The 27,242-nt window shown below is 39.9% G+C and overlaps 2 protein-coding genes across 3 annotated transcripts in view; both read left to right on the top strand.

The window, feature by feature from the left end:
* PNISR (PNN interacting serine and arginine rich protein) overlaps nucleotides 1-14,802 on the top strand; it is a 30,596-nt gene extending 15,794 nt beyond the window's left edge. Inside the window, exons 4-12 of one of the 2 annotated variants that reach the window (XM_076333285.1) lie at nucleotides 2,347-2,570; nucleotides 4,243-4,429; nucleotides 4,714-4,904; nucleotides 5,520-5,657; nucleotides 6,705-6,804; nucleotides 7,537-7,590; nucleotides 8,887-9,057; nucleotides 11,600-12,698; nucleotides 12,940-14,802. In XM_076333285.1, the coding sequence (XP_076189400.1) occupies nucleotides 2,347-2,570; nucleotides 4,243-4,429; nucleotides 4,714-4,904; nucleotides 5,520-5,657; nucleotides 6,705-6,804; nucleotides 7,537-7,590; nucleotides 8,887-9,057; nucleotides 11,600-12,698; nucleotides 12,940-12,970 (2,195 nt within the window). In that variant the 3' untranslated portion in view covers nucleotides 12,971-14,802. Of the gene's footprint in view, nucleotides 1-2,346; nucleotides 2,571-4,242; nucleotides 4,430-4,713; nucleotides 4,905-5,519; nucleotides 5,658-6,704; nucleotides 6,805-7,536; nucleotides 7,591-8,886; nucleotides 9,058-11,596; nucleotides 12,699-12,939 lie in introns of both variants that reach the window. The other variant, XM_076333284.1, reaches the window with a different exon arrangement.
* A 3,138-nt stretch (nucleotides 14,803-17,940) lies between these two features.
* COQ3 (coenzyme Q3, methyltransferase) lies at nucleotides 17,941-25,847 on the top strand. Its single transcript, XM_076333282.1, has 7 exons — nucleotides 17,941-18,028; nucleotides 19,313-19,436; nucleotides 19,828-19,980; nucleotides 20,150-20,249; nucleotides 21,823-22,065; nucleotides 23,177-23,336; nucleotides 24,759-25,847. Exons 1-7 carry the CDS (start codon nucleotides 17,941-17,943, stop codon nucleotides 24,953-24,955), a joined length of 1,065 nt encoding a protein of 354 aa, XP_076189397.1. The 3' UTR covers nucleotides 24,956-25,847.
* Nucleotides 25,848-27,242: the final 1,395 nt, after the last annotated feature.

Here is a 27,242-nt window from a genome sequence, read left to right as displayed (position 1 = left end):
TATTGTGAGTTAAAGTTGGTTGAATGCTTCTGTTAGTATCAATTATTTTCAGTTCTTTATAACTTCCTCAAAAGTTTTGGCCAAAACTTCATTTTCTTTTTAAAACTTCATAAAATAACACTGGCAATAAGCATGGGGTAGAGATTGGGTATTTTCTGCTAAAAATTTTTCTGAAGTTGTTTTCTGAAAGGTTTGTTATGTCACCACACTGTAATGCAATTTGAAATGTGTGAGCAAGGCAGTTAGTAAGCCTGCATGCATGGCTTCTGTTGTCTTGGTGAAAACTGCACTTCATGGATTCTGTTAATGATTGGAAGAATAACACCTCCAATTTTCACTGTGACTATTCAAATTTGTTTAAGTGCAATGTTTAATAAAAGTAGGCTAAAAATGTCATTGGTGGTTCTTACATGTGCATAACAAAAGGGAGGTAGCCATCGGGTTTCACTTAAGTTTCACCTACCTGCCCTGGGCTATAAGTTATTGTAGCCACATGTAAGAATTTTAACTTTACTATGTGGCAGTACATAGAATGTATTCTAGCTGTATTTCTGTGTAGTAAATAGAGGTTTTCACAGAAATATGGTGTTATTATTGGACAACTTTGGTTTTCATGTGATCCTGTGGTGGCAAGTTCTTACTCCTATGCTTTTTTGTCTGTAAGGTGAAAGAGAATAATATCTTAAGTGGTAGTTTTTGCAAATAGTCACAGAATGGTAAAAGTGAGGAAGACATTTAGCTGATAATTATAAACGTTTGGCGCCCAAGCTTACCCAGAAAATGCAGAACAGGAAAACATCTTAGATCTAGGAGTAAGAATAATGTAATACCTTTTGTTAACGGGAAACAATGTGCCAATGCATTTTGTTATCATTGGGTATATCATTCAAAGAATATGTTTTTTGGGACACTGAAAAAGACCGTGCTGATGCAGATAGGACCCAGCTTCCCTTAATTTAGGCAATGTCATTCTTAATGTGTAGAAGTAGTCACAACAGACAAACTAAATTATAGCATGCATGGCTAGCCAAAGTTCTCTTCACATATTTACTCTGTTTTTACAAAGCTTCATCTTTCTCCATATCCTTCCAAGTTTCTTTTTGGATCCAAAAGTTCTTTATGCGCTACTAATTAAAAAGCAAAATGGCAATCTGAAAACCAGCTGTGTAACTAGCAAATGATTGATGTTCCGCAAGTGAAAACAGCATCTGTTGTATGCGACTTGCAAGCTTTCAAGTCAGTTGACTTGAAGTAAACTGGGCATTTAAAGAGTGTCAAATGCTAACACATACATTTATGAACAATAACTCTTGTAAGCGGTACTTAAAGGATAAAGGATTCTGTCCCTTAGATACTTTAGGAGTATTGACTCTGGAAAAAGATTTGATTAATCAGCTAAACATGACCTACTAGGATGACAGTGAGAGTGAAAGGAGTGATACAATCTTCGGACATACAAAGAAAAGAACAACTAAGTAGAAGAACTATGTTAACCCCTTTTAGTTGCTACAGTAATGGATCCAGTTATGATGCAGATGGGGAGGACAGTAAAAATTAGAAAAATGGAAAGAATTATTAAAGGACTGGATGGAAGGTAGGAGTTAACCTGGGAGGCTAGGTATTAATTCTGTTACCGGTGAAAGTTACAAGGTAGTTCTGTCACAGTCTATAAATATCTGTACAGTGGACATAATTTTTAGACTAATTTCCTAAGAAGACAAAGCTTATGGCCACATGAGCTATTAATTCATTCCTTAAACCCTTTTCACTCTGTTAGCCAATTGTAACTTATGTTTGAGGGCTTATGACTGTAGCTTATGCTGGGACCTCTGCTCGATACTGGAGAATCCAGGGAATCATCCATTATCAAGACTTTGGACGGCAGGTTTGAGTGGTTCTGCTGCTCACAAAACCATTTGCTTTCCATAATAGGTCTTTTAAGTTTATCATGCAAAGGAATAAAATAGCTCATTACTTTGAAAGTTGAAACAATATAGAAATAGAGAAGTAGGAGCAGTTCTTTAACAGTTCACACAATTTCTAAGTGCTATGGTGGACTCAATATCACTGGAAACTTATAAAAACAAATTTACAGCATCTCTGTGTCCGTCCAGTTCTGCCCCTGCCATGTTTTAGTTTGGCTACAGCTATTTGTATTTCCTTCATTTAGTTGATGAGATTATTGAGACAGACAGACAATATGGTCTGTAGATTGATGATTCTTCATAACTTTATTATCTGTGTTGCTTTGAGGAACCTTGTGATGAATACAAGAACACTGAGTGATTGGTGACTCATATAAATCGTACTAACTTGGTATTGAATTGTATTCTAAATCCTAAACAGAATGGGGAATGCCTCACCAACCCCCTCACCCACCTCCAGATCAGCAGTGGATGGCTCCAACCCCAGGTCAAATGGAAATTGTTCCTCCATCTGAAGACAGCAACAGTCAGGACAGTGGGGAATTTGCTCCTGACAACAGGCATATATTTAACCAGAACAATCACAACTTTGGGGGACCTCCCGATAACTTTGCAATGGGGCCAGTGAACCAGTTTGACTATCAGGTGAAACATATTTGTTGCTTTAATATTGTAGACGCGCAGAGTCCCTTCCGTGGATGTGTTCCTCTAATATCATCTAGCGGCGACTTTCATTCTTCAGTTCTACAAACATCTACAGAATCTGTTATCTGCTAAGATACATTTTTACCAAATACTTTACAGAAGAGACTTTAGAGTTTTCAGTTCTGTTCTGAGGGCAAAGGTTTTTTTTTCTATACTAATAATGAGAAATGGCTGTTGTCTGCAATATTAAAATGAATCACTGTGTTCCAGTATATAAATTAACATTATGTAGTTTTGTGTTTAAAAAGAAAAAAAAGAGGAGGAGGAAAAAAAAAAGTTCAGAAATATATACTTAAATACACTAGATAATGTACCATAGGGAACAGTCCTGTATTTGCAGGGAGATAGACTGGATGGTCCATTGATCTCTTCCATATCTATCTACTGTGATTCTTTGAATAAACAATGGTATTTCTAAAAAAATCCACATCCAATTTTTTCTTCATTCTGGCATATAAGTTGCATAGCATAATCAATCTGTAGGTGGTTTTAGCACTAATAATAGCAGGGGGCATTGCACAGATCTTTAAACACAAAGAAGTTTTGGATCTTTCCCCTATTTTCAGTATTTTTCTTTCAAAACTCTTAATATAAATGACAAACTGTACCTGTTAAAACACCTACCTCCTGTTCATAAACAAACCTAAGGGAAGACGGGCAGAAATGTGTTTCTATCTTCTGGCCTACTTTTCTCTATTATTAAATTCTCTTGTTCAGCAATATTGTTAGGAAGTGAACCAATATTTTCAAATACACTGGTTTGTTATAATTTCCTTTGTTTACTATTGTGGGACCAACTCTTAAAATTAATTTTTCGAAGTACTACAGAAAACTTGTTTTGCAGTGAATACCAGAGGGATGCTTGGCCTGAAATTGTAGTGGAAGAGTGCTTCTACCGCTAGTGACTTAAATAGTCAATAGAATATAATAAAAAAAATTTGATGCTATAACTTTCTTCCTAAACACTCTCCTCTTAAATAGTTTCATTAGGCATTTCAGGGCAGCAAATATTAAAACAAAAAACCCCTCATGTATGCCTCAAGACTTGTGACTTTTGGATTGTATACAGCTTGCTCAGAACCCAGGGTCTGTACTGAACTTGCATATTTATGCATTTAATATTTTAATCAGCCATACGAATAACATCCGTGAATGATTACTGGAAAGTGCACAGTGCAAAATTCTTTTGTAATAAAAGTTTGAACTTTTCATTTTTGTCCTCATGTTGTAGTTACAAGGAAAGACTGCTAACATAACTAGACTTTTAAACCTTAATTTTGTATACTCTTCATTTAACTGCATGCTCTGATGCTAAGCTGGCAAGGAACTGCTGGAGATAGATGGTGATTATAGGGCTTAATGTTTAGCACAGTATGAAAGGAGATTGGTTGAAGCCCTTTCAGCTTCGTTAGTGTCCCTGCTTAAATCTAAGTTTACTCATTAAATATTTAAGGAAAGCTTGTTTCTTGGGGACCACAGAAAAAGAGATTGAGAGATCTCAGTAGCCTAGAAATCGTGGATTCCTACTTGCATGGATTTCTGTAGACCGACTTGCGCACATGCTGTATTTAGTGTTACATGTGAAGAAAAATAAACTGCATTACTCTTTCAGCATGGGGCTGCTTTTGGTCCACCTCAAGGTGGATTTCATCCACCTTATTGGCAGCCAGGACCACCAGGGCCGCCAGGTCCACCAGCACCTCCTGCACCTCCTCAAAATCGAAGGGAAAGACCCTCATTCAGAGACCGACAGCGTTCACCTATTGCGATGCCTGTGAAGCAGGAGCCTCCACAGATTGGTACATGTTAACCACTCCTTAATGACAAAAACATAAAAGCTGTGTTTTGAAAAGCATTGCAAAATTTGAAGACTTTTTTTTTTTTTTTTTAAATAAAGTAAAAAAGAAGGGAAAGAAAAAGCTATTGTAAATGTATTTTTCTCCACAGTCAGATGTGTGGCTTATTTGGATTGGGGTGGAGGGTTTGCTTCTTTGTTCTTGGTTTTTTGTTTTTTTTTTTTTTTTTTCTTTTTGGGGGGGAAGGTTTTTTTCATCTTACAAAACTGTAAACCTTGCTTATGTAGATGCTGTGAAGCGTAGAACTCTGCCTGCCTGGATTCGTGAGGGCCTGGAAAAGATGGAACGAGAAAAACAGAAAAAATTGGAAAAAGAGAGGATGGAGCAGCAACGTTCACAGATGTCTAAAAAAGAAAAAAAGGAAAGTGAGGAGGCTGAAGAAGGGGATGGCCCACGGTTACCTCAGAAAAGTAAATTTGTAAGTAGAAGGGTTTGCTTTTTGCTCAGGTTTGTATTTCCTGAAAGATACCGACTTCTTGGTCTCTTCAAAAGAGAGACTGTGTATTCCTGGTTATCTCTTTGTTTCTGTTGCTTAAAGTAAAGTTAAGCTGCTGCTTCGTTGATATTTACTTGGTGTTTTGAAGTTTTTAATGTCTGAGAGGTAAAAGTATATTATTTGATCTGTAGTAGCAAAGAAACAATGTTGAAATTGGGCTTTTTTTCTTTTCTGTATTTTGGGAACGTACATGGTCCTTGAAGGTTTGAATTCTAAATCAGTAGCTGAACAAATTCAGATGCCTGTATTTGCTGAACTGAGCCCGTTCAGGAAGCTTTGTGTTGCCTTCACTTCAGCAGTTACCTCATTTGTTTGCAGTCTGAGTACCTGTCTGGCAGTGAACTGACCAACTATGTATTTACTTATGTCGTGTGGGTAGAGAGGTACCTGTGTGTTTATTAGGAGGGGAGAAAAGAGATAAGAGTTTTATGATAACTGTAGCACAGATTTCAGTACAAAGTAAATCAAGTTGACTATCATAAACTAATGAGATTTACATCTAAGTTTTTCCTGAAATGTATGATGCTGTTCTTGTAGGACAGTGATGAGGAAGATGAAGATGCTGAAAACACAGAAGCTGTAAGCATTGGGAAAATCAGCAGGAGTCCATCCCCTGCTCCTCAAGAGGAGCAAAGTGAACCAGAAATGACGGAAGAAGAAAAGGAGTATCAAATGGTATTAATAATGTAGTTCTACCTAAGTATTTCTGTCTATTTGCTCATATTTTTCGGGCATAGCAAAGTAAAAGACTTTTTCTCTGCCTGATACTGTCAATAGAGGTATAGTACATATTATGCAGTAAAGCAGGGTTATATTTGCATGTCTCTTCATAATGCTGTCTTTCTCATATAGACAAGGATATAGGTTATATACTTACGTTTAGCACAATAGTGCAAGAGTGTAATGACTGTAATCTTTACATTGATCATTATTAATTCTATGGTTTGGCTTAACTTGTGAAATTCCTGAAAACTTTTAATGATTGAATGCACCCATCTGAAATCTATGCTTCAACCTCAGTTCCTGTGAAAGGGAATTTAAGAAATGTTTTCCTGTGAGGAAGTGCTAGAAACCCAAGTCCTAGACCAGCAACAATTTCACTGTGTCTGCAGAAACTTCATACTTTGAAATCATAGTTGTGTGCTGATTGTACAACTGAAACCTTGTTAATGAAGGCCCCAAATTCTAAAAAAGTTTGATGAATGTATTTTTGTAAAGCACATAGGCAGACTGAGCAGCTTGGAGAACTAGCTACCAACATTTCAATTTTTGTAGTAAATATGCAATAATAAAATCCTATATAAGTAACCTCTGATGATTTTTGCAGGATTGGGGTCAGTGAGGCAGCATACCAGACAGAAATGTGCTCTTTATTTTTTAAAAGAATAAATGGGATCAGTCTAAGTACATTTCTGATTTACATATTCATTTGTTGTATCATCTTTGACATTAGGAATCAGTGCCCTGGATAGCTGTGTGTAATACAGGTGGATGCAGTTCACAGTCAAAATACAAACTGTTCTGAAAGTTCTGAAATCAGGTCAAATTTAAACAATTTCAGACTTATGTTTTTAAGTCATGTCTGTTGAAAGAAATGATTAAATAAAATGTGCAGGAGAGTACTTTCATAGCTGTCAAAAGAAGTGAAGCTCTATGGATATAATTTGAATGCAGCATTTACTCGAGGTTTTAGCCTTTAATTGTATATACAATTTTCTTCAGATGATGCTGACAAAAATGCTGCTGACAGAGATTCTCTTAGATGTCACAAATGAAGAAATTTATTATGTGGCCAAAGACGTTCACCGTAAAGCAACTAAAGGTATGCTGGTCCTTTTTTTTTTTTTTTCCTTTTTTTTTTCTTTTTTTAGTTTCTTCTGTGAATATTCTATATTTGCATGTCTCTAGAACATTTAACCTCCATAGTTATCCCCCAAGAACAATTCCAGTGTAATGCATCCAACTTGGTAGAGTTCAAATCCAGTAATCACGTACTGTTGTCCTGTGCAGTGTATTGTGAGTTACTTCAGTATTCCATTTCTTTCATACAATTCATTTATTTAGTTAAAATGGTACCTGTGTGTCAGTGGCTCTTGAGTTGTAGCTGTTTCTTAATGCTATCATCTTTATCTCAAGTTCTTAGCTGTTCAGAAGTGAAAAGAGACGAACTTTGAGTCCTGAATTAGTAATTAATTTGCTTTCACTATTAACGTGTATTGTACTTACATAACAGATTTTTTTTTAACATAACTGAGTTAATCTAAATATGTAACTACTGAAACTTGAAAATTATGTGCAGATGCTGTAACTTGGAAAGTGATTTATGAGCATATATTTGTTTTTTTCTGTTCACTATTAATTTGCAGTTAAATTCTAAATCTTCGTGGTCAGAAAATCTAGAACTGGTTTTAAATGGATGATGCGTTTTTAATGTTTCTTCTCTCCCTCCAAAGAACAGCAATAGTAGTAGATTTAACAATACCATAGACTCATGACTATGAAATCGTGGCTATTTGTGTTAACATGTTGTTCCTGTTGTTGATGTGATACAAAGCTCCTGCAAAACAGCTGGCACAGTCCAGTGCACTGGCTTCCCTCACTGGACTCGGTAAGTATGTTCCTTATTTTTGAGAGGGCTTAAAGGGGGAGTTTCACTCTTGCCTTGCGTTTCTAGAAATTGCATTTTGAAACTAGATTTTAATTGCCCAGGAGTATGGGTCACTTTCCGATAACTTTATCATTATCAGCACCTTTGTTTGTTCCGCAGGTGATCCTACTGATATAAGTGGGATGGTTTTTGGAGTAAAGGACTAGTCAGTGTGAGTTAGTGTATGAGAATCTTGCCCTAATTTTGAAAATACATAAAAACTTTAGATAAATTTTACTTTTCAAGGTATGATTGTTTCAGAAGCACACTGCAGTCTTCAGAGAATACTGTTTTATATTTTTCTCCTGTTTTGATCCATCCAAACAAGAAGGGAAAGTTGATAGAAGAGTAATGTGAAAGTCGATAAAAAAAAATATGATAATCTTTGGAATTATTATTTTATTGAAAAGCTACATAAGCACAGAGGCTCCCATATCATATATTACCAGAAACAACACAGGAAAAAGAGATCGAAATTCAAGCTTGAGACACAACAGCAAAAGATCTTTCCCAACATCCTTTTTATCATCTAAAACATACTACAGCAGTGTCAGTGATGAGTTATGTGTTCGTTACGTGGAATTCCAATGAATTATATTGAATGTTATCATCACAAGTTTTCACATGTTTTAAAGCTAACTCAATAAAGATCGTAAGAACCTCAGACTGAAAGAAAGTAAAATATCTCCATGTCAGATGTTTAAATTGACTTTATCTTTCTTATCAGTCCAGTAGTTATTAATATCTTTAGGGGAGAAGAAAATCCATTTCTGTTCCATCTCCGTGCCTGTCAAAGTGCAGTGTTTTCTAAATCAATATAGAAAAATTGATATGGCATTCAGAATTTCTGTAGCCTTGGACTGTGGAGGCGGCTGAAGTCATTTCAGAGATGTCTTCTGGGAAAGGTCCCAGGCATTTTCTGTCCGGTTGCTGATACAGAGGCAGGCACTGTTACGATCTCCGCAGGGAGCTTTTTTGCCCTTCCATACAATGGAAAAAGTACCGTGATCACAGTGGTTGCTTGCCGAAAATAGACGAGCTGTTCCAGAAGGAGTAGAACCAGACAGTGAGCATCAATGCAGATATGGGGGCCTTGATCACACCAGTCAAACAACATTGGCACTTACCAGAATAAAGTGACTTCTTCAGAGAAGAGGAAGTGAAGGAAGGGCAATGTTACTCTCCTCTTTGCCCCACAGAAATATTAAGAACAAAGCTTAATCTTTCCTCGTGATAGACTGGACTTTATGCACGCAGGTGGACTGGGTGGTTATGGATCAGGAGACAGTGAAGATGAGAGGAGTGACAGAGGCTCTGAATCATCTGATACTGATGATGAGGAATTACGACACAGAATCAGGCAAAAACAGGAAGCGTTTTGGAGAAAAGAGAGAGAACAGCAACTACTACTAGAAAAACAGCTAGAAGGTAAATCATGTGATGTCTTCTTACTATGCTGCTGTACATGGAGTTTACTACTTAGTATACGTAAGTCGGTGGGAGAGAAAATGCATTTTAAGCCAAAAAATATGAAGCCAAATTTAGAAATAATGTTCTTTAATTAAAAAGCTTTAACAAAAAAGATGTTTGAGCTACTTGATCAAAATGGGGTTTGCTTCTTTTCTTTTTAATAAGAGAAAAATCCACGTAGTGTTTTCCATAAACTATTCTAGTTCAGTGTTAAAAGAGCAGACAATGGTGCGTATATATCTATATGCTATAGATATTATACTATATAAATAATAGTATTGCTTTATAAAAATGCATGTGTGTGTATAGTGTATTTTTAAAAAATTATTAGTATCTCAGTTGTGACTGGGGGATAAATTTCACCTTTCTGCACCAGACTGCAGTTTATATAAACCTGATTCCTTAAAGTTATATACTCTAAGTATATGAAGCACATTTCACGTCATCTGAAAAACTTGCTTTTCTGTTACATAATCTTGAGCAGCGCCTTTTGGAACGTACAGTGGGAGGCTGCAGTTTCTTTGAACTCGCTGTTCTCGGTTGTAGTTGAGGTTTGTTTCCATATGCTGCATCTTCATAACTGGATTTTTACACCTCATACCGAGGAAAGATTATTGAACCCAGTCAGTTCACGCTTAGCCTCTGAGAAGGTGGCAGGCTTGATTTAAAAAAAAAAAAAAAAAAAAAAAAAAAATCTGTGATTTACTTCTGCTTCTCCGTGCAAGGTAAGGTTTGTCCTTTTGTACCAATAATGTAGGTCAAAAGGGTATCACAGTCACCTTGCACTGCTGAAGAGCAGTCTAGATCAACAGATGAATACAATCGTAAGAAGTCGTGATCGTTCAGTTCATAAGCTGGAGGAGAAAGTGCTATTATGATAGCATACTTTTTTCTTATTTTAAGATGGATTATTTCCTCCTTTTTATTTTAAAGGCCTAGCAATAAGACATATGGATCCCTTAATAAAAGGCTGAACTAGCTAAACTTTTGGTTTCCTTAATATTCCTGTCTCTCTCTGAGTGTTTTAAGATTTATGCATAAAAAGATAGCCGTATGGAGGGTGACTGAGTGGTGGCCTATGACCTCTGTCTTCCTAGTGCAGGAAGCCAGATGTCAGTTTGGGGACATCTCCATGGTGCTATTTACAGAAACATAAATCTAGAGTAAAGGAGCCGATTCTATACATCCAAAATAGCGAAGAAGTCTAAACGCAGGGTCTCACTTGTAGCGACGTTTAGGAAAAGCAGAAGATTTCTAATATACGATACAGCATCTTCTAACATACACTGGCTTCTGCCTGTATTACCTAACCACTCGGGGACCAGATGGAATTGTTTTCTGGGTTAGATTTGACCATCAGTTGCCATTTGGATCACTCTGGGTTTCCGGATGCAGTTTTATTCCCTAAGTTAATTCAGGAACTGATGGCCCACATCGAAAGGCCTTTTTTTGGCTAAAAATGTTGTATGGCAGTTATTTTTTTCTGGGTTCAATTTAAAATGGGAAGGGGAGATAAACTTGGCCAGTGATGCAAAGGATCCTAGGTTGAATAGAAATAAGTAAAACTTTTTTAAAGTTGGAAACCTCTGGAAAATGCTCTGAGGGTCTGAACTTCTTTATTTTGCTGTATGAAAATCTTGGTCTGATACTCATTATGTTACTTTCAAGAAATGTATTTTTAATTCTTCTGCTGTCTTCTTACCATGTTTATAGTATTTGCTGACTATCAAGCTTACATATAATCTCAACTGACATTAACTTTCTGTTTTGTAAGGGCTTCACCATCTATTTGTATTAAATGCTGTGGACTGGACTTCTGAGCTGAGTCTTAAGCAAAGAATTATCTACAAGTCTCCCTTTTAAGTTATTCCTCCCTTCCTTGGAATTCATGGGCTATAAAACCTGTTAAAAACAAGGAAAAATGTAAATTGCTTGTACTAGCTAGCATTTAGGACTAATCTAAGTTATCCTTGGAAAATGCCATAAACCTGGTATTTTCTTTCAAAAACCAAACATGCGTCACTATAGCAGAAGGTGCTCCTCTAAGACTTTTTTGGGTAATGAGGCCTACAACATGGGTTGTAACATTTGGGTAATGTACCCTACTACATACGGGTACAGCCAATGTTGTTCTGAGGTTGAGAGGCCACCCATGCGCTGTGCGGGAAATAGAGCTTCTTCAGACCAGGCGGTGATTGCTCCAACCCAGATGAACGGGGCTGGAAGGAAGGCAGGAAGCGTAGGTACTGCTAGAGGAGTGTTGTAGGAAGGAGAAGGGGAGAATCAGGTGTGTCAAAAGGTTGCAGGAGGAAAAAGTATGTGTGTTGATGAATTTGGGACTTCTGGTGCTCCAGGATGGCAGACAGTGTATTAATTATAAGTATTATGAAAGGTGCTTGGAAATTTGGTTTTGCCAAAAGTAACGGTATGGAAATTATTGACATATTACTCCAAATTAATTGCATTTTTCTTTTGTGTACTTTTTTTTTTCCCCCAGAAGAAAAGCTACAAAATGAAAAAGTTTCAAAAGAGATGAATGAATTTATCAACAAAGAACAAAACAGTAACTCAGCATCACAGGAGGCAAAAGAACTTGAAGCAGATATGGTTCATGAAAAGAAAAGATCTCCAAATGCAATTGCACCTGATACAGAACTCAAAAAAGAGGGTAAAGACAGGACAGGAAGGAGTGGGTCAAGAAGCTCTAGCAGTGGTAGCACGAGCAGCAATAGCAGAAGCAGTAGCAGCAGCAGCACTGTATCTAGTTCATCCTATAGCACTAGCTCAGGTAGTAGTCGTAGCTCTTCGCGTTCTTCCTCTCCGAAAAGGAAGAAGAGGCACAGTCGCAGTAGGACGCCTTCACATAAAGTTAGGCGCAGCAGAAGCAGGAGTTACTCCCACAGAAACAGGAGAGAGAGGAGTAGGAGCAGGGAAAAAATAAGGGAAAGGAGAAGATCTAGCAGAAATCGCAGTGCTGAAAGAGGGGAGAGGCGAAGAAATCGGAGTCCTTCAAGAGAGAGAAGCTGGGATAGACGTAGAAGTAGTAGCCGTTCAAGAGACAGGCGAGCTAACCGTGCAAGTCGCAGCAGAAGCAGGGATAGACGTAAAACTGAAGACCAGCGTAGAAGCCCTACTGGAAACAGGCACAAACATAAAAGTGAGGGTAAAGATCAAGAAAGGAAGAAGGAGCAGGGCGGAGGTGTAGATAAAGACAGAAAAAAGAACAGAGAAAGGGAGAGAGATCAGGAAAAAAGAAAAGATAAGCCCAAAAAAGAGGAAAAAGAAAGTAAGGCTGGCAATCATGACGACAGTAGATTAAAGAGAAAAAGAGACAGCGAAAGAACTTTCTCTCGCAGTGATTCAATATGTGTGAAAATAATAAGACAGGATTCCAGACAAGAAAGCAAAAAAATTTCTACCAAAGATAGCAGAAAACGGTCAGGCTCCGAATCTAGTGCGAGGAGTAGTTCTGAATCACCAGGAAGCAGTAAAGAAAAGAAGGCTAAGAAATCGAAGCATATTCGGTCATGCTCCATGGAGAAATCTCAAAGGTCTGGTAAGAAGGCAAGCCGCAAACACAAGTCTAAGTCACGATCAAGGTAGTATACTTTTTAAGTATTTTGTCTGACTTTTTTTTATTTTTTGATATTCGTCTTCATGTGTACGGCATATGAACTTTTTTTAATAAAGTATGGTATTTATTAATTTTTTTTGTCTTAGGCAAAAGTAACTTTGGAAAATCTTTTAAAACTATTAAGTACTAAGCCTAAAGTGTGTATGGGTTTGGGGGTCTTTTATTTTTTCCTACTAACTTTTTCCCCCTTTTCCTTTATTTTTCAGATCAACGACTCCTCTTCGTCGTAAACACTGAGGAATTTATGGCACCAGTGCTATGACGTTTAAAAATTCCATGAGTTATAAAAGGCTTGTCTCATTATAGAGGCACATTGTGGCTATGTAGGTGAAACCAGAATCCTTTTTTTTTATCTGTAAATAGGTGTATTTTTTCCAAATGCTGCTCAGAATTAAATACCTAATAGGATTTCTTTGTATTACATTTTTTCAAGAACGGTAGTGCTTATTAAGAATATAAACCAGGCCGCCATTCTCTTTCAGCTGTAATGTTCTTAAAATTACTATTGAATGTACTGTGATGTCAATAAAGCTCTTTAGTTCATTTTTTGTTTAAAATTCTTGCACCTGAATTTTGTGTTAAATTGTAGAAAGTACTTTTTAAAAAAAAGGCAGCTTTTTTTGGTATAACAAATTTTTAAAGTACTTGAAAAACACTTGTCAAAATATGTAATCCATGGACATGATGAGATTAATCTATTGGGGGGGTGGAAGTACAAAGAAAAGACCTCTTATTTTTTCTTCAGATATGTGTAATAGATTTTTAATAACCTTTTTATTTGGACTAGCAAGTAATATATGCTGTGAGTGTAAAATATGGGTCGCTGTAATACAAGCTATACCTAAACAGACTGAACCCCATTAGGAATATGTGCGACTGACTGATCTTGTGTGACAGTGTTAAGCTCTGGAACTATATTCCTCACCCAGTTTTCAGAGAGAACTTCTGGATGTTCAGGGATATTACAGGAACAAGACTCAGTATTTTAGGTGGTTTTTATGGAATATATTTATAAATGGCACTCAGTACGCATTAGAAAACTGACAATAGGTTAACTTTACATTTTGGCACATGCATTAAATGTGTAGTAAACATTAAAGCTGGTTATTTTTGTTAGTGTTATGAGAATTGTGATTCCTGTAAAGCTAATACATTGATTAGACAGCAATGTAACTAAATTTTTGTTCTTAGTATCACCATAAAGTGAAAGAGGTCACTGATTACCTCCTTCTTCAGGAAATGAACTATTGCTGTTAGTAACAAGAGTGTGAAATAATACTAGGTAAAAAAACCAAACACCACAACGATGCACAACCCTAGGCCAGTGACTGTTACAGAAGAACACTAATTCAGGAAAAGATTGGAGATCTGTGCCTAGAAGGTCTGGTATGATACCAATTGTGAAAAAGATAAAAGGCTTAACATCAAAGTAAGATCTCTTTGATGGCTGTATCTTCTAAGAAAAAAAATATACTAGTACAGGCAACTTGCAAAGCATGTCTTCATGAACAGATTAATCCATTTAACTAAAATTAGAATTCAGCTATGCAGCATTTTTGCCAGTGTAATTTTTTTCATAAATTAGATGCAGAAGTAAACTGCTTCAGTACAAAGAATCACATTTTAACTATACATTTATTAAGCAAGCTAATGGCCGGTGAATACATGCATGTTTATCAAAACACTGTTACAGATAAATAATTAGTTATAAATAACATACCCCCCCCAATTAAGTCCTTTTACGTAGTAAGCTGTCATACCTGTTAGCAAAATAAGGCATAATTTGCAACACACTAATTTTACTTGCAGTGGTATGGATATAAATAACGATGTATTGATCCAATCTCAGTCCACTATTGGCTTTTGGTAAAAGTGAGGATTTTTTGAAAAGCAGGTAGCATAACGGTTCAGATGTCTTAGAAGGATGTCTTCTGAGAGAAAGAAGCTAGAACTAAGTTTAAGAAAAGCTATTGAGGAATACAGTTTCCATGATGCATTGAATTTGATTTTCAGTTCAGATTTTATATTCTCTGTCTAATAATAAAAAAGATTGTGTATGAAAAGCTTTATATACTCTGCCAGCAACTGGAATTCTGTCACTTCCTGTAAATATGAAAATTATTTTTTGACACAAATGCACTTATATGGGTAGTGACTGTATGCCAATAAAAAGAGCATACGATCTCTGTATTTAACTGTTTTGGAAATCTTACTAAACAGCATACTCAGCACACCAGTAATTAAAAATACATCGGTACTATGTCACCTTCACATACATTAGACTTCTTTGTGTTTTAGTAACTCCCTTATGAATGTTTTTCAATGGTGAAGGCTAAAATAACATCCAGTCTTTAATTCCATACATCCGAAGTGATCTTAAATTAAAACGTGCAAATTATAAAAAAATGAGAATTTATCATTTTGGAAAAGTCTAAATCGGGTCATCGCTCTATTCTTTTACATTTTAAAATAAACACTGCAAAAATGTTTCAGTGCACTGCAGGAGAGCGAGACACAAAATTTTGAATGTCATGCAGCAACATGACATTCGGAGGCAGTTCCCTTGAAAATTTTTTTTAATAAATAAGGGATGGTGTGGAATCAAGTGAAAAATGTTTTCCATGCAATTGTTTTGAGGATGAATACAACAAAACCAATGTGAATATGTACCCCAAGGTACCCAGTACGCCATCTGAGAACAGGAATTGGCTGTGGCCGTGGATAGGCCAAAAAAGAGTAGTTGGGTAAAATATTCTAACTTTAAAGATTGAGCAACTACACACTTCTTGAAATGTGGCGTAATAAGCGGTTTGGAAAAAAAATCTGTTGTTGTGTCTTTGAGGCCCTGTCTTGTGGGAGAGGTTAGAGTCTAGGCTGCTGCTTTTAACTGCCGTTATCTTAAAGTCTGTGTTTAATAATAGAAAAATGGAATGGCTACCTCTAGTTTAAAACCCGCTTATCCTGTTAAGTAAAATACTTGCCAGTGTGCATGTATTTAATTGCTTGTTACGAAATTTTTAAAAATCACAAATATAAAAGCAATGGCAACGTAAGGATTGGCTTGCTCTCTCCAGATTTTGCATTTGCTTTGCTAAATAAATGAGAAATAATAAATTAATTTGCATAAGTAATATGCAGAAGCACACGTTGAAGGAAGGCATAGTTTTGTGTCTTAAGGAGACCGTGTCTTAGCATAAAGGATTTCTTTGAGCTCTGTTTTTTCAGTAGCTCTGAGGTGTTACTGACAACTCCTAAGTCCACTGCACCGTGAGCTTTGCTGGATGGAAGGTAGGCGAGTAGAGAAGCGGTGCACATACACACTAAGCAGGTTTGCCATATATTTAATTGCTGCCGAGACAAGCTTCTTCTGAGACCTTTCTGTAGTCCTTATTTAGCTTTTTTTAAAAACAAACAAACAAACAAAACTTTAACTACTAGATGAATTGTACTGCATTTACAGGAGACCTGTAAATGGGCAGATTTCAAGCAGCGAGGGTTGTAGCACTGAGCAAGGTCAGTTAGTAAAACAGACTGTAAAACAGTAAAACAGATAGAGGGAAGAGCGAGTCAAACCGTGATGAGTGATACTCCTCCAAACTTCCTGCTGCCTGGAGGGTGCTCCTGCCCCTGGCTTTGTGCAGGGAACCCGGCTGTTGCCGTCACCTGCCCAGAAAGCGGGGGAGCGCTGCCAGCTGCTGCTTCCATGGCTTACCCCTGCCTTGCTCCGCAGCGCTCCCTTCCAGCCAGCTTTGGTTTTCGTGGGACTTTCTCATGAGACCTGCAGCTCAATGAAGTGTCAGAAAATGATTATTTTTCAAAACTGGCTTAATTCTTTACCATTTAAGCGTGTTAAACTAGCTCACCATGGCAATCTGAAAATGCCAAAGCCCGCCAAGGGGAAAGAGGAGGGGAAGAAGAGCTCCCCGTGTCTGTCAGCTCTGAACTGCCGGAGCTGCTCGCAGCGGCACATGGATTCAAACCCCTCTATTGAACCTCATTTCGGGGCCCTGGGCAGCAATGCCTGGGCGAGGGAGTGGGGGAAAGGCAGCCTTGTCCCTCCTGGGCCGCAGCCCGGACTTTGTCTGCAAACCGTGGCATGGCAGGCTCTGCAGCAGGCAGCAAAACAGCTTGGGTGGTTCCCAAGAGGAAGCGCTCAGGAGTTTTGTCTCGAGCCCGGCCATCTTGGGGGCCCAGGAGCTCTGCTCCACGTCACAGATGTGTAGTGCAGGCTGTTGGGTATCACCTCTCTCCCTGAAGTGAGGAGTAACGTCATTTGGGCCCTCCCCTGCAAGTCCAGTGTGTCACTTGGTAAGAAAAGAGACCAAAGGCTGATAGCGAATCACGGTGTCCTCCGAACAAGCCTCTGCTAAAGGAGGGTTTTGTTCCAACACATGCAAGGATCAGGTCCACACGCAGGAGTAAGGGGACATAAATTTAAATAAAATCACTGTGTTAATTTTCAGTGGAGCTTCCAGGTGCAGCCATGGGACAACAGGGGTTGGCATTCACACGGGCCGGGTCTTGCAGGCAGAAAGGGTGCCGAGCCTGCTGTATCAGCAGTGTTGCAATGCAAAACGCATCGGGACACTGCAGTGCTTTACTGTTGTGAAGGGAAAGGTAAATAAGGCAGGTTTTCTTGCAGCTTGTACCACATCTTCTTAAGCGGGAATCTTTTTTTTTAAAAGAACAAGCTTGAGTAGGTGCTTGTAATGGTCTGTCCAGCGTTTTGTTTTGCTTCCCTTACATTTTATAAAATACTCATAAAATCTTACTAATAAATACTATAAATACCTATAAATAGATTTTATAAACTATTCTAAGCGGCGGCGTTGCCCCCGGCCGGGCCCGCGGAGGAGAGGCCCCGCGGGGCGGCAACGCCTCGCCCCAGCCGCTGCCGGCTTCCCCCGCGGCTGCTCCCGCCGCACCCCGCGGCGAAGCCTCACAGCGCCTGGGGCGGCGGCAGCAGCCGCTGCCTGGGGCGGCGGTAGGAGACGCCGACCGGCACCGCGGCCAAAGGCGAGCACCGCCGGGCTGCGAGGCCGCTGGCGGGGCCGAGGGCCAGGCCGGGCCCCACCGCCGGGCGGAACCAACCTTCTCGGCGCTCGCCCCGAGAGGCAGCCGGCACCGTGTCGCCGCCGCACGCCCGGCGCTGGGAGAGGGGTGGGGCGGGGCGGGGCGAGCGCGGCGCTTCGGCGGCGGCCGCGGCGATGTGGGGCGGCGGCGGGGCGGCCCGCGCTCTCACCCGCGCCCTTGGGCGCCGGCGGGCGGCGGCCGCGCTGCTGGGGGCTGCGGGCGGTGAGCAGGCGGGCGCGGAGGGCGCGGGCGGGAGGGCCCCGGCCCGGCGCGGTGCCCGCGGGCGACGGGGCCTGGCCGGCCCGCGTCGCCCCCCGCGGCCGAGGTGGCCTGACGGGGGTGTCGCTTCACCAGCCCCCTCACAGGGCCCCAGCAAACCTCCCACCGGCTTCGACCTGGAGGTTGTTTCTGGCAGACCCTGGCGGCGGCCCCCCGGCCCCGCCGGCCGGCCTGGGCTCGGCGTCCCGGCCGCGGCCTGCCCCCCTCCGCTCCGGGCAGCCTCGGCGGGAGCGGCCTGGCCACCGGCGGTCTGCTGGGCTGCAGCACCGCCGCTCTTCTCCCACAGCAGAGTGGTGAGCGCGTGCGGCTGCACGCACCAGCCTTTCTCACCCAGTTGCACCGCGTTCGTGCTCGCAGTCGTGCTGCTAACGCTGCTCTGTAAGCAAGCCTAATGCCAAGCCAGCCTAACGCTAGCCTAACGCCAGCCAGTCAGGCCTCGTGTGACAGGCCCTGGTGGGCTCTCCACACGTCCAAAAGAGCTCTCCCAAGGGAGATGTCTTTCCCCGTGTCACCTCCTTTGCCCCTCGTGCAGCCCTTCAGCGTGGTTGTATTCCCAGAGGTATCTGTAGATCTCTCCATTGCTCACTGCGGCCTAAAATCATCCTCTGGGGGCCGCGAGGTATTGCTCTGGTGTGGGGATTGTTGGTGATCAGGCAGCAGCTGGATCGTGAGTGAGTGTGCGTTACGCCTGGCAGAGCCGAGCCGTAGGTCGGCTAAGCAGGCGCGGAGAACAGTTTTTAAGATGGTGTCCCTGGTGTCTCTGCACTGTCCGTGAGGTTTTCTTACTTAAGTTTCCTTACCAATTCACATGATACAAAATGAGTGTGCAGACCTATATTTCTTATTCCAGTATGTAATGAAACAGGAATCGGAGCCCTGTGTCGATAGCCGTAAGTGTGTGCGTGTATGCACAACTTGTGGTCAGAGTATACATTTTGGTGAAATTTTCACTAACTGAAACATTTCAGCTGCACGAAAAGTTCCTTTTCATTCAGGCTCTGAAAAATGTCATCATACATATTTTGAGAAGTACTGGGATGGTAAACTAGCATATGCTCTTTTATTTAATCCCCACGCCCTCCCTAAGTACAATAGTGAGCAAACGTGTAAAGATTTGCACAGTTAGTGTTGTTGTTCTAGAGCAGCATTGTTAAACTAGGTTTTTTGCCTGTGAGCTCTCATAAAGCTGATGTTTTACATTCGGTTTCCTTTCTTTTATTTATGCAGGTGACCATGCTGATCTGTCTTTTCAGACAGGCCTGAGAGGTACCCTTCAGAACTACAACTGGAAAATACAGCTGAGATGCAGCAGTACTCTGCCTGTCTCTGTGACTGAAATAAAAAGCAGCATGTAAGCACTGTATCTAAAATAATCCTGTGTGACAAGGATTTGTCATTTCTATCATTTTCTATAACAACTTAATTTTAATTTGTGACAGTGTCACGTGAAGTCATTTTTAAATCTCACAAATGTTTAAATGTTTGATGTGGCCTATTTTTGTTTTACTAATTAGTAACTTAAAAATCACCGGTGTGCAGTCATCTGTTTTGGAAGATACATTATACATACAGTGCATAAAATCTGTTTGTTTTTAATCAAGTGTAACTAGAATCTCTAAAGAAACATGAGTTTTGTCTTTTTTTTTTTTTTTAATTCTCTGATGCAGAATTTGTTTTTCCCATATTTCAGCTGACATGAAATATCGGTATTAGGTTCATGACATTCAGCTTTCATTATTTAGGCTCACCGTGAAGAGACTTTTCAGCGCTTCACACTCGTCAGTGGATTCAAAGGAAATGAAAAAATTCCAGCTCCTTGCGCATAAGTGGTGGGATGAAGAAGGAGAATATTCAGCCCTTCATTCTATGAATGATATTAGAGTGCCATTTATTAGGTATGATTATGAAGACAGATTTTTTTTTTTATATATATATGTACTCTTTCTGCATAACCTCAGAAAACACTGTAAAAGAAAAACAATTATCAGTACTTAAGGTAACTTCATATTGCATCTGCTAAACCATCTTGCATGTTTGCCCTTAATCACATCCCTTTTCTTTCAGAGATACTCTGTTGAACGTGAGTAGTAATTATCATCTGGGAAACCCACTTTCTGGAGTAAAGATTCTCGATGTTGGCTGTGGCGGTGGACTGCTAAGTGAGGTAAGAAAGAGTGTGCTCCTGTTTCTCTCATTAAAAAGCGTACAAAGTTTTTGAAATGTTTTACTGTTACACTGTTTAATTTCTAATCCTCTGAGGAGGGGCTTTTCTCTTCTAGGATATATCAGTTACCAAATGTTTTGGGGTGCAGTGCATTCTACAAACCTCATAGAATATTTCGTTTACGTAGTGGTGATGGTTTGCAGAAAAGGACGGAGAAATTCTAAAATCCTGGGGTTCATCAGAAAAATAAGATTTCAAACACTGTAAAGAAAAGGAGAGGGGAAAGAATGATGTAGAAGTTTTCTAGCTTTCTTCTGGGCCATCACAGTGTGACAACTTTTTTTTTTCTCTTTTTTTTTCCCCCTTTTTTTTTTTTTATTTGGAGCCTAGGCAAGAATACTTTAATCATGACAATCCTCATTGCCAAAGAAGTATTTTCAGTTATAAACCTGTTCTTAAACATTCATTTCTTTGAATTGCTTATCTTCAGTTTTTTATATTGGGGTGGGGATTCTCGCCTTTGCTTTGATCTCGTGGGAAAAGCATGGAATAATGTCAAACACCTGAGACATACCTCCTCTCTGTCAGGAGAGATTCTCCTGGTACAGGGGCTGACATTACAGCTGCTTCCTGAGGAGTCTACACAAACCTAGGACTGAGAAGTAACTATTTATGGTGGAATTCTTTGGCCACACAGGCTTTGAACAGTGCTATATCCTATCAATAGACTAGGGATGGCTTGCAAATTTGGGATTACAGATCTGGCTGAGTTACTCTGGGAAGTTCATTAGAATCTGAAACGAGATGTTACAAAAGGGCTTGAATCTCTTCCCGTGTTTTTTTTTTCTTTTCTTCTTTTATTCTGAGCAAAATCCTATAGTCTTGCAAGAGCCTGCTCTCCAACAAGGCTGGCAAAACTGGTGTGCTGCCTCACCTTCTCAGGCTGAACAGCCGGTGAATTTCAGGTTGGAATAACATACATGTGGTCATGTTCTGCAGCCTGTTTCAGTTTCAAAAGAGGTGATGGCTGAGGTGTTAACCCATGAGTAAGAAGACACTGGAGAAACTTGAGTGACAGTCAAGCCTGTTGCTATCCTAGTAAACATCAGTGTTTAGTTCTCAACAGTGAGAAAGTCCCAGAGATAATCATATATTAAGTAACCATTAAAAAGATATGAGGATTTACCATTACAGGTGGATGTTGAAGAAAGTAATGACAGTAATTAAATACAGAATTGTTTCCCCCCCCCCTTTAAGTACTGTGTTGATTTTCCCCCTTTGTTTTTCCTCTGTCCGAGGGTAATAGCGGAGGAAATCTTTATTTGGTGTAACAAAATGGATTCAGAACAATTTATTCTAAAAGGCAATTTAAATGTGTATATTCCAGTATATAATTTTCTTTGCTTTAAATAAACATTTCAAATAAACTGCTGGATTAGAGCTCATCATTTACTGTTGTTTGTCCTGTTCTCCGATAGATGTTTTCTGCATCGTGTATGTACATTGCAAAGTTGCAGATACCTTTAAGTAAATTGTTTTCATGCAGAGGATAAATTATACTCTGTATTATTAGCCTCTAGGTAGACTGGGAGCTTCGGTTACTGGAATTGATCCTCTGGAGGACAACATTAGAACAGCAGATCAACACAAGTCATTTGATCCGGTCCTGACCAAGAGAATACAGTACAAGTCCAGTTCACTGGAGGAGATTGTGGAAGAATGTATGGAAACCTTTGACGTAATTGTAGCTTCTGAAGTAGTGGAGCATGTGGCTGACCTTGAAATGTTTATCAAGTGTTGCTCTCAGGTGTTAAAGGTAAGAGAGTTTTTGCTTTCATTATTGGGAATATTTATTCTCTTTTATTATTAAGGCTTTCATTTGAAGGAATGCGAAAAAATCCGTATTCATTTTGCCACCTTGAAGTCTGAACCATGCTCCAGAGGTGGCTTCCATTCTCCTCCATGATGCAAGTACATCTTCCCAACTTCAGTAACTAAAGTTGGAGAACATTTATTTCCCTGACGCTGCCTTAGAAAAGCGTTAATGGCATTACCTAGCATTGCAGTGTTGCTTTGCACCAAGACCTTAAGAAATCTGGTTGCATCCGATTTTCACCTAGGTGAGAGAAAACGTGGCAGTGCTGCTGTTGATGGATGGCTGTGGCTCAGACTGCATTGAAACTGACTGTAATGATGTTTCTGACTCACAAGATTCTATTCCAGCTCTAGCATCGCATCAGATGTGCTTCTGGACTGCTTTTAAAGGGTCATAGTTATGCTTGGAGATAATCAGGTGTTGTTTTATTCCTCTTGATGTTATTTCATTTGTAAAGAAGGATGGTAGGCCCAGTACAAAAGCAGCAGCAGCTTTCATTTAATCTTTTGATTTATCTTCCTGGTCATCAGAAGGAATATAGATTATTCGAATGGAATGCTTGACTAATTTTCAGCCTGCTGGGGACATAGAAATTATCCTTTATAATATCCTTTAAAAATATCCTTTACTTAAGAGACCAAACACTCTCTTAAGTACTTAGAATTCATTTCTGGCTTTGTTTTTTGATCCTGTAATCATTAAAACAAGCACGGCATTCAGCGGTCTCAAAAATTAGGCAGTATTGCACATTTTACTTTGGTTTTAATTAAAAAAAGTGTTTCTTTTTACGATAGGTATTGTATATACCCTAATACCTTTTATTTATCCATTTCCTGGGCAATGTTACGTTATAAGTGACTTTGTTAGATGTTTTTTGGGCAAGGAAATGGTTATCAGACCATCCAAGACTTTGATTATGTTGACTGTTTTGATTATGATGAGCATGTAGACTTGTAGATAGACAAATTATGTGTTTTAATGTGATTGAATTTACAATTTTTAAAAAAAAATTAAATATTCTTCTAATTGAGCATTTTAATCTTTAATTAAGCCTGAAGGTTCTTTATTCATTACTACAATCAATAAAACACAGTTGTCCTATGTCCTGGGAATTGTGGTTGCAGAAAAAATAATAGGCATTGTACCGGAAGGAACACACGAGTGGGAGAAGTTTGTTCCCCCCGAAGAGCTGGAGCGCCTCCTGGAATCAAGTAAGTTCCAGGCCAGATGATGGGGATGCAGAGAGATATTCAAATGCTCCCTGTAGCAATGGCAAGGGGATGAGATAGGTGGGGTGAGTGCTAACAGCAATACACAGCCTTTCCCGTGTGAGTTACCAGTCATATATTATGAGTGTCGTTTCTGCTTTAAAGACACTACTGCTTACTGGATTTTGCATAAAGTAAATAAACTAAGTGGAGTCCTAAGAATGCAGACATTACTCGAACAAAATCACCATTACAGGTGCCCCACTGTTTGATAGCCTAAGCGAAGATGCCAGGGTTTTCCGGTGGCAGAATGTATGCTCTGAAGTGGTCGATATCTTCTAGGTCAGGTTTGAGAAAATAACTGTATTGGCACTCCAGAGCTGCACTGCTGCCATCTTTGTCATCTTCCCCTCGGGAAAAGGCGTTGTTATTTTTGGTTGCTGCTCCATGTTCTTTATTCATGTTATGTTACTAAAATATTTCTTCAAAAATGTGAAGATGAAACCTACCACAGATTCATTAGTCAGTATGATACTGATCTGAAGAAATAGTTAAATTGCCCCGGTTTGATTGCTTTTAAAATAGACGAAGCGCTGAGCTGGGAAGAGTTCTGCCTATTGCCCTCCTTCCCTGCAGATGTTTTAAAACCCTCTCACCAAATATTTCGCTTTGCTTTAGTTCTCTGTAAAGAAGCTGAAGTATGAGTTGAGCTATTCTCTTGGCAAGGTCTTCTCCTGGCACTTTGCAGTGATGCAGTAAGGAACATGACTAATACCGGTTCACGTGCTGGTGGTTCTTTCCATTCTCCCTTCAAAAGGAGAAGCAAGTGCAGTGGAGTGATTTGTTTTGATAGGGTGTTTGTTTCCTGCCTTCCCTCGTGTACCCTGCTGGGACACGGCAGAGCCATGCAGTGAACAGGGGGCTGCTCAGCAGGGAGTGCTAAACCACTCTTTACTTGCGCTGAGTCCTTGATGGCATTCTTTTGCCTCTTTCTTATATTTTCTATTCCTAAGGGGAATCTGCAGAATCCTTCCAAAGATATGCTTAGATTTTAATTTTGAAGTGTGTGACGTCAATCTGAAGAACGTCTCCACCTACAGAAAATGTCACCAATCACCCAAATGTGGTGTTGTGAAGTTGGGGTTTCTAGCATACCACTTTGCAGTGGCTCACCGTATAGCGTGCTAACGGTGCGTGGCCTGGCACGGAGCTGTTGCTGCTACTGGCAATAGCAGGACCCACTGTCACCAGTGATGCCTGCTGCCACTGCTTGTGGTGGTGTCTGACAAAGGCTGCTTGTGAAGCACTGCTCCCCAGCTCGGAGGAAGAAGTGTGTTTCAGACTCGCTGTTCTAAAGGGTTTGGTGTTGCAGTGACTTACAGTATTTAAGAACATCAGTTGCTTTATGCCTTCTTTCTTGTCTAGATGGCTTTTCAGTCAAGACTGTGAATGGGATGTTGTATAATCCCCTCTCGGGGTCGTGGAGCTGGATGGAAAGCACAAGCATTAACTACGCAATGCACGCTGTGAAATCTGGGGCTCAGGGACAGTCAAGCCCAGCAGACGCCCTGTCAGAGTTGGAAAGCGAGCAGCCCTTAGCCGCAGCTGGCACTACCGTGTGACTGTCAGAGATGTGTGGTGATGGACTGCCACCAGGAACAGAAAAGATGGTTTTACCCAGATGGACATAATAAAACCTTTTGTAACAACAAGCTTGCTGTTTGCATTAATAATGGTTATGCTATTTTTGGCCAAATATTTTAGGGCAGTCTCAGGAAAAAACAAGTGCCCGTTTTCTCAGGAATCATTTAAGATTGAAATGAGCAAAGCTTTTAAAAAGTAAGTATTTTTATAAGAAAGTAGTTTCAAATTGTTGGACAGGAAAATGCAAATTATTCTGTCAGTAGCTTGGAGGAAGCTCTTTTATGTGCTGGCTTTTTCAGTCCTATCGCGAAAACTCAGATCTCCATAGAATAATAGCTTAAATGTAGAATGAGTTTAAAAACACAGTAATGTATGATAAATAAAATGCCGTAGATATTTAAGTTACTCAACTGAGTCAGTTAAATACACGAAACACTTAGAAACAAGTGTTTGTGGTTTTTATATTATACCTCCTCCCTGAGAGGAGGGAAAAAAAAACCCTAAAGCAGCATATCTTTTCTGTCGGGTCATGCTGTTTCTACAGTTGATGTGAGCTAACTGCAGTGGAAGAAGAGTCTCCTAGGCCAGAGTGCCTCAGCTGTTGGAAGTCTCTTCACCATAAAGGTACTTGTATCTGTGCCTATTATTTCAGCTTTCTCCCTCTACCCAAATAAAAGGAAGTGGAGTTGCAGGTAAAATTTTACTAAGCAACGAGAGCTTTATGCTAGAGAAATGATACATCAGCAGTCTGTCCTAGAATTGCAGTGCCGTACCTACTCAGTCATAAAGTCCTAGTGCCAGGTTAAGGAAAAGTGTTGATCTACAATGAAATAGGACTTTCTAAATAAAATGTGTGTGTCTGTGGCTGTATCTCTTTCCTTCTCTCTTCTCTTCCTCTCAGCTTGTATACAGGTAGAGAGGTGGGATGGCTGTGTTTTTATAACTTAGAGTTTGCAGAGATGAAAATGAAACTTCTGGGTTTTTGGTTTTTTTTTTTTTGTTGTTACTTGTGCATTTCTTCTGCTGTAGAAGTTTGGTGGTCTATGTTATTGTATTACACATTTGCATTCTTGCTGCTTCGCTACATCTGCACGTTGCCTTGGGATCCAAGTTTCATGATGGATCTGATGATGCACAGAAGAATATCGTTTGTTTATAAGGGAAATAACAGTAATTCATAGGTATTAAGACTGAAAAGGGTTATCTAGCGTGATCACTTCCATGACGGTAAATTCTGCTTTATAATATCTGTTTGGGCTGTAGCTTGGCTTTGGGAAGAAGATTCATCTTCATGTAAAGAGTTCAGTGATGGAGAAGCCGCTACGTCAATAAGTAAATTGTTCCAAAAGTTCATCAGTTGAAGTGGTCTAACCTCAGATCCCAGCCAGTGATGTCTTAACATGCACTTAGGGACATGGTTTAGTGGGCATGGTGGTGTTGGGTCGACGGTTGGACTCGATGATCTTGGAGGTCTTTTCCAACCTCAATGATTCTATGATTCTATGTTCATTTTGTAGGTTGAGGACCTCTCTGCTATCAGCTGTCTCTGTCTTGTGAATGTAGTTGGTGTAGTTTTGAGTCAAGTCAGCCCTTAATTTTCTCTTACGGACTGAGATTATCTCTACAGCTGTTACCGCTACAGTGTTAAGTTTCTGAGTTTGTATAAAATTTTGTGGTAAACATCCTTTTTGAAGCATGACAGTGGAAATGGATGCAGCGTTTCAGTAATGGTCTCGCTAATGCTGTCCACAGGAAGAACACTGTCATTCTGCTTCTGCCTGATGTTCTTCTTTTGCATGGGACTCTCTGCTCCGTTGGTCATGCGTGCAAAGCAGCGCGTAGCGTTCAGCAGAGGAGTGACACTGGGGAAAAACGTGGAGCCAGAGCAGAGAAACAGCGGTCTTTGTTCCTAACAGTGTGGTTAGGCATGTGGGCGAGTTCCCCTAGCCAAGTAATCAACTTCTAAGTTATTACAACTGGATGACTGTTTGTTTCAAATTTTACCAACAGTGTATTGAAAGAAACAGTATCCAAAAAGCACTGAGACCTGGACAGATTCCTGAGGTAGCCCACTGGAAACATCTACCAAGGGGGATAGTCTTCACCTATTTGTTTGGAGACCTGTCAGGTTAAAAACCAGGTAGATAACTGGGATAGAACAGCTATTTTTGTTTGCTTTAAAAGTCCGAAATCCAGATGTTTGTGTAACTAGCTGTTATCCTGGCTTTCTCATCTTTTCCTTTCTTCCCACTTGCTTGTATTTTT

The sequence above is a fragment of the Aptenodytes patagonicus genome, chromosome 3, assembly GCF_965638725.1.
Source record: "Aptenodytes patagonicus chromosome 3, bAptPat1.pri.cur, whole genome shotgun sequence".
NCBI classification, from domain to species: Eukaryota; Metazoa; Chordata; class Aves; order Sphenisciformes; family Spheniscidae; genus Aptenodytes; species Aptenodytes patagonicus.
The sequence above is the reverse complement of the archived record's forward strand: the minus strand, read 5'-3'. Positions and strand labels throughout refer to the sequence as shown.

Excerpts from the sequence above, each read along its gene's own strand:
- COQ3 (XM_076333282.1), top strand. The coding sequence starts at position 17,941 with ATGTGGGGCGGCGGCGGGGCGGCCCGCGCTCTCACCCGCGCCCTTGGG. Across the intron at positions 20,250-21,822 it reads GCGGTGGACTGCTAAGTGAG|CCTCTAGGTAGACTGGGAGC; the intron begins GTAAGAAAGAGT and ends CTGTATTATTAG. Across the intron at positions 23,337-24,758 it reads GGAGCGCCTCCTGGAATCAA|ATGGCTTTTCAGTCAAGACT; the intron begins GTAAGTTCCAGG and ends TTTCTTGTCTAG.